General features: G+C 42.5%; 2 protein-coding genes across 3 annotated transcripts in view; one reads left to right on the top strand and one right to left on the bottom strand.

Moving 5' to 3' along the window:
• Window positions 1-6,919: 6,919 nt before the first annotated feature.
• EFCAB9 (EF-hand calcium binding domain 9) lies at window positions 6,920-14,422 on the bottom strand. Its single transcript, XM_089496670.1, has 4 exons — window positions 14,354-14,422; window positions 13,774-13,922; window positions 8,621-8,797; window positions 6,920-7,081 (listed from the first exon to the last, which is right to left on the bottom strand). The coding sequence occupies exons 1-4, from the start codon at window positions 14,388-14,390 to the stop codon at window positions 6,920-6,922; spliced, it is 525 nt and encodes a 174-aa protein (XP_089352796.1). The 5' UTR covers window positions 14,391-14,422.
• A 6,271-nt stretch (window positions 14,423-20,693) lies between these two features.
• Window positions 20,694-22,015, top strand: part of LOC149284478 (serine/threonine-protein kinase 10-like) — a 102,734-nt gene continuing 101,412 nt past the window's right edge. Inside the window, exon 1 of one of the 2 annotated variants that reach the window (XM_089496704.1) lies at window positions 20,694-21,234. In XM_089496704.1, coding sequence (XP_089352830.1) covers window positions 21,079-21,234 — 156 coding nt within the window. In that variant the 5' untranslated portion in view covers window positions 20,694-21,078. The remainder of the gene's footprint in view (window positions 21,235-22,015) is intronic. The other variant, XM_089496705.1, reaches the window with a different exon arrangement.

Here is a 22,015-nt window from a genome sequence, read left to right as displayed (position 1 = left end):
TCTGTGTCATTTTTCTCTTAACCTGGAGCTAAACCAAAGCCCACAGAACAGTTAATGGTCTTGAATGTATTATTATAGAAATGCTTTGGGGTACCCTTTCAAGGCTTTCTAAAGAATTCTTATCTTAGTACTAATAATCATTTAGCATCGAATCATATGAAAATCATTCACCCCTTCTATCATTGTGGTTTTTAACCTACAAAATGGCTAGCCATGCTTAGGCACATTAAATATGTGAGCCAAGAAGTCTGGAGTGGAAGAACCTGCAGCTACTTGCTCAGGAGATAACACTTGCAAGAAACTTAGCAAGCAGTCATAGTTCAGTGCTTTATATTTTCTCCATCAAGTTTCATCTCTTGTGACTTCTTTTTTTTCCCAGGCTGCATATTATCTGGTTGATAGTAGATACAATACAAAGAAATTAACATGATGGTTCTGTTGTGGCCCGTGTGCTGCGCCCATAACCCTTGTTGGGACCTATGGCAATGACGCACAGTGTCCACCACGACCACCTGCAAAGTTCATCCACGTCGACAGGACGCCAAGAAGAAGGAATCTGTGAAGATGTCTTCAACTAATAATGACTCTTACAAGTCTTCACTCTAAACGAGGGCTTTAATCTTCCTTTGCAGTATTTACAACATAGATATACACAGTGTATTGGACATCCGTCTCTAATACACACTACACCAACCAACAATAACACAACCTCTGAGGCAGCCACATTAACACACAACCATCTCACTGCCTCTCAGTAACAGACACAGCCCACTCAAAGGCACCAACTGTCTCACTGTAACAGACACAGCCCATTCTCTGAGGCACCAACTGTCTCTCTCTCCCTCAGTGACAGTTGAGAACTGACAGTTGACAGTTGCATCAACATTCCGATGATGCCCTGTTTGAATGCTGACACATTAGCTGCCACTGGAGCTGTAAGTTATCTGCACAACACCTCCCCCTAGTGGCCACACCAATGTCATTTCCTGACAGGTTCTAGAAGAAAATTAACATGTGCTTTATAGACTATAGCAAGGCCTTTGATTGCATAGATCACAAACAGCCATGGAATGCTCTTAAAGAAATTGGAATGCCAACACATCTGATAGTCCTGATGAGAAATCTGTACTTATGACAAGAGGCTACTGTCAGAACCGAACATGGAGAAAGAGAATAGTTACCAATTGGCAAAGGGGTCAGACAAGGCTGCACACTATCACCCTGTATGTTCAATTTATATTCAGAACATATACAAAGAGCAGGCTTGGATATAAAGAAGTAAAGATAGGAGGTAGGAATATCAACAACCTAAGGCGGGGTACACACCACCAGAAAGAGGTGCCTCCCCGGCGCCTCTCTGCTCCGCAGAAGTGCCACAGCAACCAAATTGTGCAGCGCTCCTACGGAGCAAAAAAGGAGCATCTGGAAGCAGCTCCTCTGCGGCGTAACTGCTACGCCACAAAGCACGAGAGATGTCACAATGATGTTGCAGCTGTGCTGCCCCGTCTGGAAGCGGCACAGCTGTGACATCACCATTATGCACCGCGTCTGGTAGACGTGCTGCAGCTGCAGCACCCTCATCACGTGCGAGGGCTGCTGGGCGTGTGGGCACTCCATCCACCAGGCAACCCTCGCACGTGACAAGGGCGCCTCAAAGGCCCATCTGTTCCGGGCCTAAGATACATAGACAACCCCATACTACTAGCAGAAAACATCACAGACTTGGAACAATCGCTAAAGAAAGTCAAAGAAGAAAGTGCAAAGGCAGGCCTAATGTTAAACCTAAAGAAAACAAAAATATTGACCACAGAGGCTTTACATAAATTCAATCCAGGTAACAAGGAAATCAAAATAGTTAAAGATTTCCCATACCTTGAATCAAACACTGATCACAATGGAGACTGCAGTCAAGAAAACAGAAAAGGATTAGGAATGGGAAGGACAGCTATGAAAGAACTAGAAAAAATCCTAAAGTGTAAAGATATACAGTTGAACACTAAAGTTGGAATCGTTCAAGCCATTGTATTCACTAACATCACGTACAGCTGTGAGACCTTGACAGTGAAGAAAGTAGATATGAAGAAAATTCATTTGAGAAGTGGTGCTGCAGAAGAGTGCTGAGGATTACCATGGACAACTAAAAAGACAACAAATGGGTTCTAGGCCGTATCAAGCCAGAACTCTCCCTGGAAGCCAACATGATTTAACTGAGGCTGTCATATTTTGGCCACATGAGAAGGCATGACTCATTAGAAAAGACAGTGATGCTGTGGAAGCTGGAGGAAAGTTGAAAGAGAGGAAGACCACATGCCAGATGGGTAGACTCAACCAGAGAGACCATGGGCTTGAGACTGCTGGACCTGAGCAGGGAGAGGATAGGGGGACTTGGAGATGTCTCATCCACAGGGTTGCCATGAGTTGAGATCAACTCGAAAGCAGCTAACAACAACAATCCTTGTTGGTAATGTACACAGGGGCCCTCAACTACCTTGGCAATCCTCTATCTGAATTTTTTAAAAAAACAGGAAAAGGGGAGGGGACTAAATTATCTCTAGCAGCCTGTAAGATACATAGTTTAGAGTTTAATCACTGTTTTGAGACACTCACACTCTGAAATAGAAGAAAGTCTCAAGAGAACTTGATGTGACCAGCATATCGCTTCCAGTTTTACAAAAGCGGCAATGTGTGTGGCCTTTGATGGTCCAGAAGACCCAGAAAAACAGAGTGTGGGGCAAGGATTATTCTGCAAGACCAAATAATGTATTTTGATTTTCCATTTGGAGAAACAATCTTTCTTTAAAGATCTTCCTATAGAAAGCAAGATATTATGCAGTTGTTATGCAGGTAACAATAAGTGTATGTTATATACCTGCATTGTGGGTTCTGTAAAATGATAATGTTCAAAATATGGATCTGTTTTTAAAGAAAGCAAAAAAAAATACAGCGTAAACAGGCACTAAGAAACAAAGATCTGGAGTTTTACCTGGTATAGTATATAATGCTGTTGTTTACCAGAAAGGTATCCTACCTGCATGTGTTGTTTGGCTTTCTGTTTGGATTGGATGGTTCACTTTTTGCCTTCTGAGTAGAAAAACAGCTTGCATATGTAGGCTCTATCTCTCTGCATTAAATATTCCAAATTAGGAAACAGTTCATGCATCTGATGAAGACACTAACAAAAGCTTATGCTACCAACTTCTTTCTCTCGGTTTCAAAGGTAATACAAGATTTCTTTGCCTAGGATGCTAAATTGTAAATGTAATGTAGAATGCCACTGTTTGGAAAAGTTGGAAAATCTTGTTCAAAGCATTGTCAGTGACTGTGCTTCAGACAGGAAGAATGTCTCAAGTGGCATGCCATGGGTTTCTGTCACTTCCATATATCACTGATTTAGATGATTGTGTCCTTATCCTTATCAGATTTGCAGATAATGCAAAACTCCGAGGGGTAGCTAACACATTGGAAAACGGACAGTTTCAAAAGGACCTTGATGAACTAGAAAACTGGGCTGAAATTGACAAAATAACATTCAATAGAGACAAATGCAAAATTCTGTATTTAGGCCACAAAAACCAAATGCACAGGAATAGCGTAAGGAATACTTGTTTTAGCAGTTCATGTAAAAATTGGGGTTAATCTTGGGATTATTGTTAATCATAAATTGAATATGAACCAGCAGTGTAAGACAAATGCTATCTTAGCTTGCATTAACAGAAGCATAGTTTCCAAGCCAAGGGAAGTTGTTGTTTGTTTGTTGTTGTTGTTGTTGTTGTTATAATTAATTTCACTATATTCTGTGGTGGTCAGGCCTCATCAGAACTACTGTATTCAGTCCTGAGTGACTCATTTTCGGAAAGATATAGACAACTTGAAGCAAGTTCAGAGAAGGGCAAGAAGGATAATAAGAGGTAGGGAGGGCAAAACATATGAGGAGAGGTTGAAGGAACTGGGCATGTTCAGCTTGGTGAAGAGAAGGCTGAGGGGTGACATGATAGCACTCTTTAAATACCTCACAGGGTGCCACAAAGAGGAGGGTGCACATTTGTTGCTGCTGGCTCAGAGGGGAGAACTAAATCTAATGGTTTTAAGGTACATATTTCTATTGAACTTTAGAAAGAACTTGTTGACAGTGAGAATTGTGCAGCAAGAGAGGTGATGGGTTCTTCTCTGGATGTCTTCAAAAAGAGGCTGGAAAGCTACCTGCTAAGGATGGAGCAGGATCTAGAGATCTGCCACTGAGCAGGGACCTGGTTGTCCATAGGCCCCCTTTCCAACTCTTGATTCCATAAAGCATGTCCATCTAGGTCTCCAGAGCCAATAGTGAACATAGAGCCCGTACAGACAGGCCAAAATAGTGCTGCTTCAGGTCACTTTGGAGGTATGCTGTTTCAATGATGCATGTGTCCTAAGAGGCCAGAAGCCATGCTAAAGCCACACTCCAGTCCAATTACAAATCCATGTAACAGTTACATTGTCTAGCCCACATTTCACTAGCTTGTTTGCAAGAATGTCATGGGGAACCCTGTCAAAAGCCTTACTGAAATCAAGATATACTATATCCACAGCAGGGATCCTGATCTTCAGAAGACCTAGTCCAAAATCCTAAATTACACCGTACTGGCTCTGTTAGTTCCTAATTTACTTCCAGGTTCAACTGAAGGTGTTGGCTTTGACCTTTAAAGCTCAAAATGTTTTGAGACAAAAATATCTCCAAAACGACACCCTCCCACACATACACAAAGGCATATACCCAAACGCTGGAGGCACAACTTTGGGTTTCACCATAATCAGATACAAACACAGGAAGGGGCTGTCTTGATGGTAGTAGTGCCCACGATGTAAGGAGGACTGCTGAGAGAAAGTGGTGTGCATAGTCCCACTCCAATAGACTTCAGCCTTTTTTTACTGTATGTTGTGGGCCTGCTTTTAACTATAGTATTTTAATTACTCTTTACTGGATGTGTTGCATTGTCATATCTATCCTAACATTAATGTAAGGAACATTCTATACAGTTTGTAAAAAGGCAATATATAGATAAAATACTACCAGCAGCCCTTATTTTGCTTTGTTAGTAGTGATAGTTTTATTTAGGAACCCATAGACTAGAGGCATGTTTCAAAAATACTTACACTCCTCACCATCTTTGGTCATATAAGCATATTGGTTTCAAAAATACTTACACTCACCACCATCTTTGGTCATATAAGCATACTGATGCAGCTGTGTGTGAACGTATACATTATTCATGTCAATTTCAAAGAAAGTATCTTTGGAAATATGTTTACCTTATATTTTAATATACATGCCTAGGCCCTGCTCATATCTTATAACTTCTCCTTTCTCAGTTTTTTTTGTTCTTTCCCCCCCCCCCCCTATTTTTATAAATCATATTTTAAAAATCCAAGTTAAAAAAATTAAAAATGTGATAAAGATAATATGCTGAAAGAACTAGAAAATCATACCAAGAACACTTAGCTTCCCATTAGGATCCATTAAGTCTAAGAACTCACATTCCAAAAATGCACTTCTCCACTTCTATCTGTCTGCCTGTCTGTCTGTCTGTCTGTCTGTCTGTCTGTCTTCTCTCTCTCTCTCTCTCTCTCTCTCTCTCTCTCTCTCAATCTCTCTCTCTCTCTCTCTCTCTCACACACACACACACACAGCATCTTTTTGCAGTAAATATCAGTGATAAAATATGCAACTTCCAGCTGTGTTGACTACCTCTCTTCTTTTGTGTTAGGTAAAAAAAGCTCCCCCCAAAACTGAGGTCTTAACAATGAATTCTGTATATTCAGCAGACTCTCTGCCCCAGAGCATTTGCATTAACATCTGCTTCTAAGACAGCATATCTCCTGCTTAGTAAGAGTGCCGGCTCTTCTGCCATGACATTCTGCTTTTGCCTCCAGGAAGACTGATGCAGAGGGCCCACCATGCCCACCTCAGGATCACAGGGGAGGCAGAGTGATCACAGGAACCTATCAAGGTTTTGCCTGGTCATGGTCTCTCATCACAGCCTTTTTATTGCATGCATCTAGGCAGCAGGCTGCACCTTCTTCTCTGTATGCCTTCAATAACTTCTAAAGAAGTACCCATGTAATCCTGATGCTTCTATTCAAAACATGAGTTTTCTGGTCACCGTGGACCACTGAGTAAGAGCCCTCTTACACACACAAACACATACACATTTTGGGATAAGTAATATTGACACTTTAATGTCATTTCTTCCATCAAATGACATTCCGACTTCTCTGTGCCTCTTGCATGCTGTCTTCTGTCACCCAGGCCTCTTCCTGCCACAGATTTCCTCTGCATTTCACAATCTCTATATGCTTGCCTCATCTGAATATGATTCCAAATAATTCTACCTGCTTTTGTAATGAACTGCATATTCAAGTGTCTCAGACTTTGGATGATTGTCTCTGTGGTGTTCTCTGAGCCCCTTACCATGGTGTACCATGGCTTTTGGTTAAATTCTGATGTGCATCACTTGGGTAGTCATGTCTATGTTTAAATATGTGTAGCAAGGAGATGTCAGTGGTAAGAATTCCAAGAACACGAGAGAGATTCAATAATACTTTGACGCAATAGTATCTTGTGCACTAGTTATTTGTATATGGAAGTAAACTGTATCATTAAAGGTCTGATCTATTCTTTGTGTTCTTCACAAAATAGACAAAGACAGAAAGCTCAGCATAGATCTTCTATTACTTTCTGGAAAAACAAATGACCTGCCATTTTAAAAGAAAATTTTAATATTTATATAGTCTAGCACAGTCACTGGTCTCTTGTGATTTCTTTGAATAGTTTCAGGTGGCTAGGTTTTTTAATAGTCAAAATCCTCTTTATAGTGTTTTTTTTCTTTTGTGTTTTAACTTTGGCTATGAGATGAATACTGCTGTTTTCCACATCTTCAGTGAATTAATCTTCATCCTCTTCCTCTCCAGGTTCATCCTCAACTTCATCCTCAGCTTCAGCTTCTTCAGACTTATCTGTTTGCCTTTTCAAATTCTCTGTTGCCTTTCTCTGTTGTCTGTCAATGCAGAAGATTGTAAACATCCTGAACTCCTTGTAGTTCAGTTGCTAAAAAGAGGAGAGAGAAATAGAATAACAATTTAGTGAAATATGGATGGTTGGTTTATGAAATGGTGTGTCAGAGCTTAGTTTCCAACCTTCAAACATCACCACTCCTTCCATCACCTTTCCTTCCACCCTCCTTAGTGCTAGTGCTCCTGAAACTCCACCCAAGGTCATAGTCACTAAAATACAAATGATATATGTAACTAAAGAAGCAATATCTCTATATGTAGGATAGGTTAGCCACATGCAGTTGTAGTTGGAGATGCAGCAATAATCCTGAATCATTCGTCTTCTGCAGTGGTAACCATCAGATTTCTTCCAGAAGGGAATTGCACCCTTTCCACCCAGAAACAATGTTGGGTGGAAGGGGTGAGGTCAGGGAGGTGAATTAGCATTTTACATTTCAGATATTAATCTCCACACATTGGCAGATCTTAGAAGGACAGTGAAGTTCTTCCACACTCTGCTGATACACTCCTTCTGTCAGCTGAATGTATAGGCACAACAGCTAGCTCTTATCCTCAAGCCTCAGAAGCAATCTCATCCAAGTCCTAAGGGTGGAGCAACTTTGGTATATTTGCGGGTTGTGTGCTTGGATAGCCATAAAGTCCTATTACAAAAAAAAAAAAAAAAAAAAAAAAAAAAAAAAAAAAAAAATGAAAGGTAGTGAAACAAATTCATTGTAGTTTGAATGTCTATAGATAATATAACCAACTATATCAAATGGACCAGTTGGGTTTCATTTGTATATTCCTTCATCACCTACTAAAATTAATCCTGAATTTTGGATAAACAATGATTTCAAGGTTGCCTGCCTTGTATGTATATGGTGGTTTGCTAGCTATCTGGGGAGAAGAGCCTCCACGTCCATGGGACACTGACATCAACATTAACAAATCATGCCAGAGAAAGAGAATCATAGAGTTAGAAGAGAGACCAAAGCTCATCTGGTCCAGCTCCCTGCCACCATTAGAACTACCATAGTTTCCAACTGTGGTTATAAAACAAGTGTGGGGATTTTATTTTATATTTTGTTAAATGGCTTGATTCCAGTTTGGGAAAGGCCTCACAGTTTGCAAAGGGTAGGTCTAAAACTGAAGTGAGTGGGCTATCTCATAACTAAAAATGTAAATGTGGATATTTTCTCACCGTGTATATGCACAGCTCAATTCTGTTGGTGTTTACTCAGAAATAAATCCAAGTGCTATAGTAGTATCCCAGTCTGCAAGCCAGAACTCACTTCCATACAAAGAACTGCCAAGGGCTTTAAACAGCCTTTCTGATCTCTGATCACTGATCTTTAGACTGCTGTCAAGGTACCTCCCCACCTTCACCCCCCAGTTAGAAATAATGGTGTGCTTTCTTAGGATTAGATGAGCCATACAGGAACAAGAATAGGAATGTGTAACACACTTTTCTCTATGAGGAAACAACCTCATTCTCAGATGGGCCTTTTTCAGGCCAATGAAAGCCAAACATACTATTCACATGAGACAGTAAGGTAGGGTGGACCCAAGGTCTCCTCCCACCACCTTTGGTTACCTCATCACCAGAGATGTCAAAATCCTTGAATATCTGGCTTAGTTCACTTTTCTTAATATTGAAGAGGAAGCGAGTGGCTTGGAACTCTGTAGGGCCTACTGTGTGACCTCCGTCGATATCCAACAATTCAAAAACAGCATGACAATGACGATACATGAACTGCTTTTCAAGGTGATTCTGGTCCAAGAAATGAAGTTAAAAGAAGAAAGAAATTAACTTTTTCTGCTGATCTCAATTCCTGGTTTTCCAGGATAAACTAAGCACTGACAAAGATGTTCCTCTGATTTTTAATTTGTTTTATTTTTACTGGTAGCGATGGTAGTGAGGATGTAGAATAGATGCTTTGGGTGTTCCTTATATGTACATTCCGGTCACCTATTGGGTTTCCATGGCTGAGTGGGGATTTGAGCCTTGGTCTCCAGAGTCATACTCTAGCACTCAAACCACTACACCACAGTAGTGGAATCATTTTATTTAAATGCTGTAGAATAGGAAACTTTACCAACGAGTACTGTCTTAATCCCACTTTGGGAGAAAGGTGTCATGTAAATAACCTAAATAAATAAATATATAACTCCATACATATCTCAGTGCTGGATCTGTCCTGATCTGTTTAATATAAAATGTAACTGAAGCTATCTAGTAATGCCTTAAGGATCCTGCACTCTCTTGCTCTCATTCGTGCCACCCCCCTCCCCACACACACCAATGCTACTGAATGCATATACAAATTCCAGCTGCTTACTTTCACTTTTACAATTGAAGAGTAACACAGATTAATTGCAAGGTGTTGGTCTAACAAGCACAGCATCTCCATGTAATGAAAAAAGAATTCAGCCCTTTAGTCCCATCTTGGTCACTCCAGGTGCCAAAACAAACTGCCTATAGTAGGTCAGAGTGGGCAAAGCACCTCCTTCAGCTGTTACTGGACTGAAACAGCTGGCAGCCCTAGCCTGCATAGATAATGGGAAGAGGTGCTGAGAGCTACAATTCAACTATAGCTGGAGGGTCACATTTTGTCTGCAACAGATAAAGTCAACACCAGAATGAATCTTGTTCCCAATAGGCTCCACTGAAGTTGAATGCAAGGCTGATCGGATTCTGCCCAATTGTTTGAAATACTGAGAAGACATAATAATGTAATACTTAGGCCTGTTACAGACTGCCAAAATAAAGCTGCTTCGGGTCTCTTTGGAGGTATGCTGTTTAAATGATGCATACATCCTAAGAATCCGAAGCTGCACCAAAGCTGCACTCCAGTGCTTAGGAACGGAGCGTGGCTTTGGTGCGACCTCCAGGCTCTTAGGACCCATGCATCATTTAAATAGCATACCTCCAAAGAGACCCGAAGCAGCTTTATTTTGGCAGTCTGTAAAAGGCCTTAGTTTCCTTACTCAGAAAAGGGAACTGGTAAATTGTTATGACTTTTAGAGGATCTGGAAATAATTACAATTGGTTCAGGTCATGTTCCTTAGCCACACCCTGCCTTGAAATTGAAATCCCTCTTCCTCATGCTGACCTCATGAGTTCCCCTTCTTTCTTTAGTTATATCAGTCACATGGGGATGTGAATGTGCTAATTATCTGGTCTAGTAACTTCCCAGCTCAAAATACTGGATTGGCAACCTTCCAGCAATGCAAAGCCAAAGTAGATGAAAAGCTAGCATTCTGTTTTGTTTTGTTTTACTTTTCTAAATAGCTATCATGCACTTTAGAAATTTCCCCCTCTGTGTTTACCATTGACACCTTCAGTACTGTAAGCCATTTGTAAATGCATGTCATTGCTTATGTAAGCTCAAGGACACATCCAGGTGCCTGAATGCTCCTCAACACTGCAGGCTTCCAGAACAGTTAGCAACACTGGAAAAGACCATACACCACAAAAGGAGTGACAGGTGAGGGAAGGCAGGGATTCTGCATTCAAAGTACATCCCCATAACCAACCTCTTCAAATCTCTTCCTGTCTTTGTGCTGAAATACTATTCAGCAGGCTTATCCAACCTGGTACCCACCGCATGTGTAAGATTACAGCTTTCATTGTCCCTATACAGCATGACCACTAGCTGTGCTGACAGAGGGTAATGGCTGTTCTAACTCAACACATCTGGAGAGCAACAAGTTGGGAAGAGCTGCTGCCCAAGGCCTGGAGACAATGAAAGAATTTAAGACTACACACCAGACAAGGCATGTCTACTTCAGACTACCAATTTCATCTAGAAAAGGTAGTTGAATTCAGAGGTGTGTGAGGAGTGCAGGCCACACTCTAAAGGAAGGTGACACCATTGCTCCTCCAGACATCTGCCTTTTGGCAGAAAGTGGCTGTGGCGTTTGCCTGCATTCCTTTAAAATGCTGAAGAGATGTTGTCAGTGGGGTGAGTCTCAGTGGGAAGAGAAATGAGAGGCCCTAGTTTTTTTTATATATATATATATATATATATATATATATATATATATATATATTTTAAATTAAAAGTTTTAACATTTTTAAAATTAAAAAAAATATTTTAAAATTTTATTTTAAAACATCCAATCTTATCAATGTCCACTTTAACAACATGAAACGATGTACATGTAAATTCACTTAGGCTTTGCATATGATATTGTAATTTAAAGGTATAATTTTAATTTAGCTAGTTGTTTTATGTCACAACTATTACCATTACATTCAGTGATATATGGGAATAATGATTTATGAGTAGCATTAGTACAAAAATATTACTAAGCATTCTGTATGGTATAGTATGGGAGGAGGTCAGTGGGGCAGAGGGGGTAGCACAATGTGTTACCGCACCAGGAGACACCAACCCTTAATGATGCAACTGTTTGGCTTCCTCCAGATCAGTAGGCTCATGATACTGAAACATGCTCAAGGTAAGTCATTATATATGCTTTCACTTTCATTCCAAGTATTTGGTTTTGGTTTTACTTTGAAGTAGACTGGTTCTGTTGCTATTGACAAACTAGTGAAGTTTGCAAAGTAAAGGTATCAGTAAAAGCAGTTGTACCTGTTACTACTACATGAAATCAGATGCAGAAATGCCAATGTGCCAGAACACTTTCTGGTTTCCTTTTTGTCATCCTATACCTAAAGTTAATGGGCAAGTTTAGATGTGGTATTCCTGACTTTAGCAATCATAGTTGGAAACAAGTGTGGAAATCAAGGTCTCATTCTGACTGCAGTGAAGAGCTTCTAGCATAGTGTCAAGCTGGTTTGCTAAGTAAGTTCTTAAGCCAGAATCAGGACCTATTAAGGCAGCTGATATTAAAACAAAGTTACCTATTATAGATCCCGGAAGAACTCTCTGGTTTAAGCAAAACAGGATTTCTGTGCCAGAGCATGAGATACGTACCAGGTAAATAGAAGAACAAGGGATAACTATGCAAGCCTGACACTTGTTTCTGATTTTATAAATCATGGTTTACAAAGATCAGAATATACATCAGAACCTTCCCATTATGAAGAACCGGTTTTCTTTTCTTGGTGAGCATTTGTATTCTCTCTACCTGTGGGTAAACCCCTCCTTATCCCATTTAATATTTCAAATCAAATTAAGCAAACATTAAACAAAAAACAGCTTAGAATATAGGGTTGTAGCCAATGTTGGCTGTCTGCCAGTGGAATAAAAATAACTGATGGAATGCATTCCTCATTCTCTTGTGCACTCCCTAAATCTGCTGTTGAGGGTTAGGAGAACCTCTGAAGCAGGTCTGATAGGTTGCCAGATTGAAAACTGGTGACAGCTCTTGTACCTTTAACATTTGTACAGAAGAGGGAATTTTAATAGGTGTTACTTGGCTGTCTCACAAGCAACACCTGCTGAAGTTTCTTACTATGGTTGCTGCTGTTGTTAACTGCAGGTGTTGCTTGTGAGACAGCCAAGTAACACCTATTGACCTCTACGCATGGTGACCTTGTGATTGAAATATCTGCAAGACCCCTTATCTTCCACGGCTCTGCTTAAATCATGCAGATTCATGCCCATGGCCTCCCCAATTCAGTCTATCTATCTGGTGTGATTTCTACTACCTTTCCTAGCATTACTGTCTTTTCCACTGAGTCATGAGTCACTGAGCCCTCCTTCCAACCACCATCTTGAGGAGGAGAGAGGCCTGGCCTGAAAGAAAAAGAGCCCTCCTTCCAACCACCATCTTGAGGGGGAGAGAGGCCTGGCCTGAAAGAAAAAGAGCCCTCCTTCCAACCACCATCTTGAGGGGGAGAGAGGCCTGTTATGTTTTATTTTGACTTTGGATATTGTATTGTACTTCCTGTTGTACACTGCTTTGATCTAATTTGGAAAAGCGGTATATAAATAAACATTATTATTATTATTATTATTATTATTATTATTATTATTATTATTATTATTATGTCTTCTCCTGATGTGGCCAGAATACATCAGCCTCAATTTGATAATTTTTGTTTCTAGGGGTATTTCAGGCTTGATCTGATCAAGAACCCGTTTGTCTGTCTTTTTGGCTGTCCACAGTTTTCTCAGCACTCTTCCCCAGTATCATATCTCAAATTAGTTTCTTTTCTTTTTATCCATTTTCTTCACTATCCAGCTTTCACATCTCTACATGGAGATGAGGAATATCATGGCTTGGATGATTCTAACTTTAGTGCTCAATTGTATATCTTTGCAGTTTTACATCTTGCCTAGTTCTTTCATTGCTGCCCTTCCTATTCCTAGTCTTCTTCTTATCTCTTGGCTTCAGTTTCCGTTCTGTTCAATGTTTGATCCAAGGTATGAGAATTTTTTAACAATTACAATTTCCTCATTATCTAAGTTGAATTTAGGCAGGTCCTCTGTGGTCATTATAGTAGTTTTCTTTATTTTCAGCAGCAAGCCTGCCTTTGCACTCAAGATCTTCCTTGACCTTCCTTAGTAATTGTACCAAGACAATGTTTTCCACTAGTAGTATGGTGTCATCTGCATATTTTAAATTGTTGATGTTCTACATAACCATTAAAGATACAGGAGGCCTCTCCAGTTTTCAATCTGGCAACCCTAGTGTGTGCATAGTGCACAATAAAGGAGATAGTAAGCCTTGTTGCATTCCCTAGAAGCTTGCTTATGGGATCTTCAGTACAACCCACTACAAAACAGACTTTTTCTATATACGCACCCACCTACAGGAACTAAGTTAACTTGCCTCATGAGACATTATGATGCACACCAACATGTAGAATTCATCAAAGCTGACCTCTCCTTTTCCATTCCAATCCAGCAAGTCAAACACCAGCATGATCTGAGCCTTGGTCAGGTTAGTTATATAATGAAGAAAATTGTAAAACTGCAGGTCTGGAAAACAATGTTGCATTAGGCCTAGTCCATTCAAAATATCTAATCAATATAATTCACTATACATGTATATATGAAGTATGTTCTAATTCATAGTACAGAGAGAAACACTGATTAACAGGCAGGCTGAATGATTATTAACAGAGGCAAGAGATACAAAAAAACTTTGAAACTGATATCTTCCAACTATTTTTCAGAAAGGAGCTCCTCTACTGTTTTTTTCTTCAGCACATATTGTTAAATAACACAATTGTCATCACAGTGATAGTGTGTCCTCTATCAAAAATAGTTATAATGAAGGAGAAGGGCCAAAATGTTATGTTGTCTCAAAGTGTCACCTTTACCCAGAATCATCTGTTGTTGTTTTTAAAGTGTATATAGCATTAAAAAATTCTGGTCCATTTTGGATTTGGCTGTTCTACAGTACTTACAAAGGAGACTGGGACTTGACTTTGCTTGATGTTGCATTAATGAATTTTTAGGAAGACCAGCAATATTCAACTACTGAATGTACAATAAAGGGACACATATGAAAACTTTGGGAATTTAGAACAGACTTTCTCACCCTGCTACTTTTAGTCTAGGATATGCAAAAATTCAAGGAGATAAAGACTGCATCTAGTATTGACAGTGGTGCATAAGGTGAAAGAGAGATGGTTTAAATTGCAAGATGGATGCAGTGAGCTGAACTTTGTATGGATCAATGCTTTCCTATCTCAAACTGTTTTTGTAAAGGTGAGGACACTCCTGTTTTTTAAAAAGTATTTCCAAGGGATGGAAGCAAAAGCAGGGGGTTTCAGCTCTTTGGATCGCCTGCCCATCCTGCACTTTAATTACTCAAGCCCATTCTATTGTTTTAGATGGATTTAGTGTTAGACCTTGGACCCTATCACATAGGGTTAAAACCCCATCTTACCTTTCCCAAATTCAGTCCTAATTCAGGAGGAAGCCAGGTGTTACTGCAAAGAAATCACCACTGAATTGCTGCCCAGGTCCATCCTGGATGTAGCCCAGGTCCTGTAAGCCACTTTGGTGGCCATAGTCGGAAACTTACAGAACCTTTCCCAAATTCAGTCCTAATTCGGGAGGAAGCCAGGTGACAATTTGGCGGTGATTTCTTTGTGATAACACCCGGCTTTCTCCCAAATTAGGACTGAATTTGGGAAAGGTAAGCCAGAGTTTTAACCCCATGTGATAGGGTCCCTTGTTGTGCCTATGAGTGTGCTTTGACACTTAATAACAGATGTGTAGGATAAACAAAGAAGTTTCTGTTGCCTTCATGCTCTGCTTATAAACTACCTAAATAAACCTGGCTGCCCACCATTGGAAACAATCATGCTAGACTAAATGATGAATATAGGAAGAAAGAAGCTGGGGGGGAAATCAATTCATTCAAGATGTGGTGCTGGAAAATAGTGCTGGGGATTCCATGGACAGCCAAAAGGACAAACAAATGGGTGCTAGAGCAGATCAATCCAGAAATCTCCATGGAAGCAGAACTGAGGTTGTCGTACTTCTGACACATCATGAGAAGACATGACTCACTGGAAAAAACACAAATGCTAAGAAAGGTGAAGAGAAGCAGAATGAGAGAAAGGCCACATGCTAGATGGATGGACTCCATTAAGGAGGACATGGGTAGCAGAACAGTGGAGGGCAGGGAGTCTAGGAGATGTCTCATCCACAGGGTTGCCATGGGTCAAGATTGAATCGAGGGCAGTTAACAACAATAAGAATCAGTCCAGCTCCATTAGATATTAAACTTTTCAGTAATGCTATGGCCACCCAAAAGTATCCTCCAGCATTCTCAGCCTCCTCATTTCATCCTGCTGCTTTCTCACACTTAAAGTGAAAAAACAAGACACATTCATAATGGATCTGACCAACAGCAACAGAGAGATTATGTTGGAATTATAGTTTGCACCCTTCCTTTAATTGCTCTATTGTACTTACTATTCAAAGCATTCTTGTTATGAACATCAAGAAGAGAAAAGTAGGCTGTCAGGGCTCTAGCATTTCTAACAGATAATAAGCAATACATTCTATCTAAGCATAAGAAATGCAGGAAACATCTTGGTTTCAGTTTCATCTTGCCACAAATGAATTCTGTTCACCAGTGTAACTTTGCTGTTACTCCAGGTGATGCCTATGTCACAGTCAAAGAGTTCCATCTTGGAACTGGAACATGATGATGATGACAAGGAGGGAATGCAGGAGTACTCTACCAAATGTGTTCAAAATGGGACTGTCTGCCATGAAGGATTTGGCATGAGACAGGGGTGGGAACCAGTGTGATGTAATAGTTTGAGCACTGGACTATGACTCTGGAGACCAGAGTTTGAATCCCACCTTGGCCATGTAAACCCACTGGGTGACCTTGCTCAGCCTGTCACAGAGGATGGCAATAGCAAACCCCCTCTAAGAAACATGCCAACAAAACCCCATAATAGGGTCACCTTAGGTCACCATAAGTTGAAAACAACTTAAAAGCACACAACAATAAAAACAACAAAAGGGTGGGATAATACATAAAGAAATGGGTAAATTATCAGTATTCCTACTATGTACACCATTAGTGAGATCCACTTCAAGAGATTTTTGATGTAATGTCACCTAGAAACCAATCTTTGGGAATAAGTATTGAACTGTGCACTTTACCTCTCTTGGAGGGAGTCACTTGTTTTTAATTCTTTAATGTTTCCTTCCATTATTCAAATATTTAGTTTCCAGTGTTTCCAGACCCCTATATTAAGTATCAAAGCTTATTTTTTAAAAGGATTTTTTTTTCAGAATTCTACTGTGAATTTTCAAGGTGCGTATTTGATCTCTTAAATAGATGTGCATGTGTGACTATTCTTCTTCCATTGGGCTCAGCCTCAGGGGGGTGCACCCCAACCCAGATGCCCCTAAAAGACAGCGATGGAGAATATGATTGTTGCTGGACATTTTCTGGATAGAATTAGTTTGGTGCCCAATTCTACCATTGGCTGTGAGAACCCCATCAGCAAAAGGGCTTGAATGCTTCTCTGCTGTAGGCCGCCTGTTGCATCATCTACCCCCAATGAAGCTTATGCTATAGCCATAAAGTGTGTCAGAGTTTGGCACTGAAACAACTCTTTGGGAGGCCTAGAACTACACCCAGTTCCAGCACAGAAAACAAACCCCTCCCAAAAGTGCAGCTAGTAAAGCTCATATCAATTTGCTATATAAGACATGTAACTCCAAATTAATGCACTTCCAAGCTCATTCCCCTAGATGTCCCTATTAGCTTGCATTTGTCCACCACATGTCTAAGTAACAGAAATGCTCCACTAAACCCATCTGGGTGCACAGTATTGTTAGAAAGGAGGAGGTGAACTAAAGGTCCTCCAAATGTTTTGGGCTACAACGTCCATTCAGTAGTTGTGAATATTTTGGATGGCAACACTACTGTAGTTGCCATTCAAAATATGTAGAGGGCACCAGAGGTTGCCCACCCTTTAGTGTATATGTAGTATCATTCATGTGGCAAAATCAGGTTTCTCTACATCATCTGATAGGAAGCTGATAGGAATAAAATCAACTCATTTGAGAAGTGGTGTTGGAGAAGAATACCACAGATACTGTGGACTACTATAAAGACAAATAAATGGGTCCTAAGAACCCATAATGACTTAACTGATGCTGTTATTATTTTGGCCATAACATGAGAAGACATGACTTACTAGAAAAGGCAATAATGCTTAGGAAGGCAGTAGGAAAGGGGGGAGACTACACAAGGATAGGTAAACTCAATCAAATGTCATGGCCCTGAGTCTGCAAGACCTCAATAGGGCTACAGAGGACAGGATGTCTTGGCGATGTTGCATTTATAGGGTTGCCATCATCTCAACCACAGGGGAAACCACATAGCTACAAATCCCATTATGACATCAGGGTTGTTCAGCCAGTAGCGATGGCGGGGGGGGGGGGGCTGTAAGAATTCCGGTCAGGAGCAGGTCCCTCATGTCACAATGAGGTTTGTAAACCAATGTGCCAGATAAGAGAGATGCATGGTGCTGCCTGTGGAGGAAATCAGGCACTTGCATCAAAAGAGGGAAACACAGAGCCTCAGAAAATGGTAAGAGGAAGATGGAAATACAATGGGCAACACAAGGCCCCAGGAGAAAAAAATTTAACAAGTCACCATTGAGTATAGTTATGACTCTCATGCCTTCTCAGCTGAATCCTTGGTGGACCTGTTTGTGGCACTAGGGGGACTCCACTGACAGACACACTACTTTTTTCAGGTAAGTTTCAGTGTGCTAAGATGGAGTACAGTCAGCCCTCTATATCCACAGACTTTTTATCCACAGGTGCAAGCATCCAGTTTGAAAATATTTGGAAAATATATAAATTCCAAAAAGCAAACCTTGATTTTGCCATTTTATATAAGTGACACCAGTTTACTATGCCACTGTATACAATGGGACTTGAGCATCCATGGCTTTGGGTATCCATGGGGGTCCTGGAACCAAACCCCAGCAGATACCAAGGGCCAACTGTACACTTTGCCTTACGTGAAAATAGGTAAAGAGGGGCTCTTGTATCCATATTTTAAATTATCCTGAGCCTGATAAGTATGAATTGCTACTGCCAAGCCACTGAAAGTGTGAAACAACAGCTCTTAATATACAAAGCAAAATCCAATGGTTCAGGAGTGCGTTGCCATATTTTTGCTCTTACATCAGCCTAGACCTCACTTTCTTGGTATGAATCAATGTGTGTAACAATTCACACATTGTTACACGCATTGGAGTCTCTTCCTCTAGTAATTCTATTGATCTCTCCTCTGGTGTTTTAACAATCAACTTCCAAAGTAAAGATTTAACTTTTACCTTTCTGCCCCAAAGGACCCCTTCAGCATGTGAGTAATAAATAACACTCAGTGGAAAGAATGTGTGAAATTCAGGATCAGGGTCTTCAAAGCCCCTTTGGGAACCACACTCCCCCAACATACACCTTTCCTAGACTTGGCTCCCCTTCATCTTCCCATCTGACAGGGATAAGGAGAACTACAATAACACCCCAAATCCACAAAATAGGGATACCTTTATTGGACCAACCAAAATGCATAAAATATATGTTGCAGGTTTTTGAAGCCCCGTTGGTTTCTTCATCAAGCAAAGGTGTGTGAAAAATGATACAGGATTAAAAAATGGACCATGTTAGCCAGAAGCTTGCCTTTTGTCAAGGTGGTGGTGGTGGTGGTGTTCTGAGTATGGAGGGCTATCTATGCAGGGAGGCTCCTCTGCCTCCTGGCCATGTGGGACTAGGAGGCTAAGGCCTGTTACAGACAGCCAAAATAAAGCTGCTTTGGGTCTCTTTGGAGGGATGCTGTTTAAATGATGCTTGCATCCTAAGAATCCGGAAGCTGCACCAAAGCTGCACTCCAGTGCTTAGGAACGGAGCGTGGCTTTGGTGCGACCTCCAGGCTCTTAGGACCCATGCATCATTTAAATAGCATACCTCCAAAGAGACCCGAAGCAGCTTTATTTTGGCAGTCTGTAACAGGCCAAAGCATTTTAAAGCCCAGGAAATTTAAATTCCATTAGAATTTAAATTTTAATTCCCAGCATTATCCTAAAGCAAAAGCATGGAGGCTTTTGGAAAGATTCGGTGTTCTCTTCCTAATAATGGGGTTTGTGACCTCAGAAAGGACCGTCCTGGATTGCATAGGAAGTACCTTTTTGTTTTGCTGATGTAGCGGAAGTTTCCTGGACTTTCAAATGCTTTGTCTCCCAGTCCCACAGGGCCAGGAGGAGGAGGGGCCTGGTGGGCATACCTGCCTTCATACTCAGAACATCCTCACCAACAGCTTCACAAGATGCAGGCTAACATCATCATCCCCCTCCCTTGAATGATTTTTAAGACCTTTGCTGGATGAAGCCAGCGGGGCCTTGAGAGCTTGCAACATGTAGCTTATGCCCTTTGGGTGCTCTAATAAAGGTATCCATTTTGTGGGGTTTGGGTGCTATTGTACTGTAAAAGCCAGTGTGGCACAGTGGTTTGTATGTTGGACTATGACTCTGGAGAGCAGGGTTCCGTTCTTGGCTCTGGGTGACCTTGGGAGAGTCACACACTCTCAGCCTCAGGAGAAGGCAATGGCAAACCTCTGAAGAGAGTGACCAGACGTCCTCCTTTTCCAGGACATGTTTTTACCATTTCAGGCTGAGGAATTCTAAAATGTCCTCCATTTTGAGCCTGGCTAAAAAGAACGGTGTTACATTTCTATGAGAAGTGTTCTCAGCTGTTGTTTTGGGAGGCCCTCCATTTTGCGGCGCCTTGCCCTCCGTTGTAGTGAAAGCAGCTGGCCCCTGCCTAGTCTGAAGCAATGGGGCCAAGATCAGCCACGAAGGAGGCCAAGGCGCCGGAAAGGATGGGACGCGCAAGGAAAGGGCAGGAGGCGAGCAAAGGGAGGCTTCTAGGGCCCCTGCTTCTTAGCCCTGCTCCAAATGGAGGAGGAGGAGGAGGAGGAGAAAGGGGAGGGCAAAGCTCAGCTGCAAGCACTGCTTCTCCTGAGGGATGCTTTGGGAAGGACCCTCCTGGGCAGAGCTCGTCCTCCGGGAGAGAGGCTGGCTGAGGCGCTGCGGAGGAGGAGGAGGAGGAGGAGGAGGAGGAGGGCGGCTCCGGCCAAAGGAGGACCCGGGAGGCGGAGGCAAGGCGGAGCCAGGGGGAGGAGGAGGAGGAGGACTGGAGGGCGCCCTGCCTGCTTCCCTGCCTGGGAGGGGGGCCGAGGGCCGAGCGCCGGGCCCCGTCCGCAGGTGAGCGGCGGCAGCAGCAGCAGCAGGAGGCTGTCCCTGGGCTCGGCTCCAGCCCCTCCCTGGAAGCCGAGGAAGGCTGGGCAGTAGCTTCTCCGGCGCCCCTTTGGCTTCCCGGGGCCCTGGGCGCTTCCCCCTCCGCCAGCCCAGCCCAGCCCTGGCGCCCTGTCCCCTGGGCCCCCTTTGTCCCCTGGGGGCCTGAGAGTGGGAGAGGAGCCCAAGGGCCCCTTCCCCTCTTCCTCTCCTCTCTCTCTTTCCTCCACTTTTTCTCCCGAGAGCTTTCCTGGTCGGGAGCCCACTCTTCCTTCCCTGCTGACTGAGGGGCTTCGAGGCGGGGGAGAGCGAGCCCAGGGCTGCCTCGGGGCTCCTGGGGCGGCATGGCCTTCGCCAACTTCCGCCGCATCCTGCGCCTCTCGCCCTTGGACAAGCGCCGCTCCCGGGACTACGAGCACGTGCGCCGGGACCTGGACCCCAACGAGGTCTGGCAGGTCCTCGGGGAGCTGGGCGACGGGGCCTTCGGCAAGGTCTACAAGGTGAGGCCGCCAGGGACCAGGCCCGGAAGCGGGAGAGGGGGAAGACAAGCGGGGCTCTCGCAGAAGGGTCAGCGCGGGCTTCTCAGCTCTGCCCCGGTTTGGAACCCCTTCTGGGCAGAAGGCTGCCATGATGATGGAGGACGCCTCCTGGGAACAGAGGACGCCTGGTCACCCTGGGCGAAGCCCCTCGCACTTGGGGCTTCTGCTTTCATGGAGTCATAGAATAGGAAGAGACCGCAAGGGCCCTGATCCAGTCCAACCCCATTCTGCCATGCAGGAACTCTCAGTCAAAGCATCCCTGACAGATGGCCATCCAGCCTCTGCTTAAAGACCTCCAAGGAGGGAGACTCCACTCCACTCTGAGGAAGGAGTGTGTTCCAATGTCGAACAGCCCTTACTCTCAGGAAGTTCTTCCTAATGTTGAGGTGGAATCTCTTTTCCTGTAGCTTGCATCCATTGTTCTGTATCCTGTTCTCTGGAGCAGCAGAAAACAAGCTTGCTTCCTCCTCAATATTTCTTCCTTCCAATATTTAAACAGGGCTATCATATCACCTCTTAAGCTTCTTTTCTCCAGGCTAAACATCCCCAGCTCCCTAAATAGTTCCTCATAGGGCATGGTTTCCAGACTCTTCACCATTTTAGTCACCTTCCTTTGGACACGCTGCAGTTTCTCAGCATCCTTTTTGTTGTTGGACATGTGTCTCCAAGTCGTTTCCAATGTATGGTGGCCCTATTGTGGGTTTTTTCTTGTCAAGATTTGTTCAGAGGGGGGTTGCCATTG

This window comes from Sceloporus occidentalis, unplaced genomic scaffold, assembly GCF_023333645.1.
Source record: "Sceloporus occidentalis isolate IW3139 unplaced genomic scaffold, rSceOcc1.0.p SCAF_92, whole genome shotgun sequence".
NCBI lineage: Eukaryota > Metazoa > Chordata > Lepidosauria > Squamata > Phrynosomatidae > Sceloporus > Sceloporus occidentalis.
The sequence above is the reverse complement of the archived record's forward strand: the minus strand, read 5'-3'. Positions and strand labels throughout refer to the sequence as shown.

Excerpts from the sequence above, each read along its gene's own strand:
- EFCAB9 (XM_089496670.1), bottom strand. The coding sequence starts at position 14,390 with ATGCAACATCAAGCAAAGTCAAGTCCCAGTCTCCTTT. Across the intron at positions 13,923-14,353 it reads GTCAAGTCCCAGTCTCCTTT|ACCTGCAGTTTTACAATTTT; the intron begins GTAAGTACTGTA and ends ATTGTTTTCCAG. Across the intron at positions 8,798-13,773 it reads GCATCATAATGTCTCATGAG|AATCACCTTGAAAAGCAGTT; the intron begins GCAAGTTAACTT and ends TTCTTGGACCAG.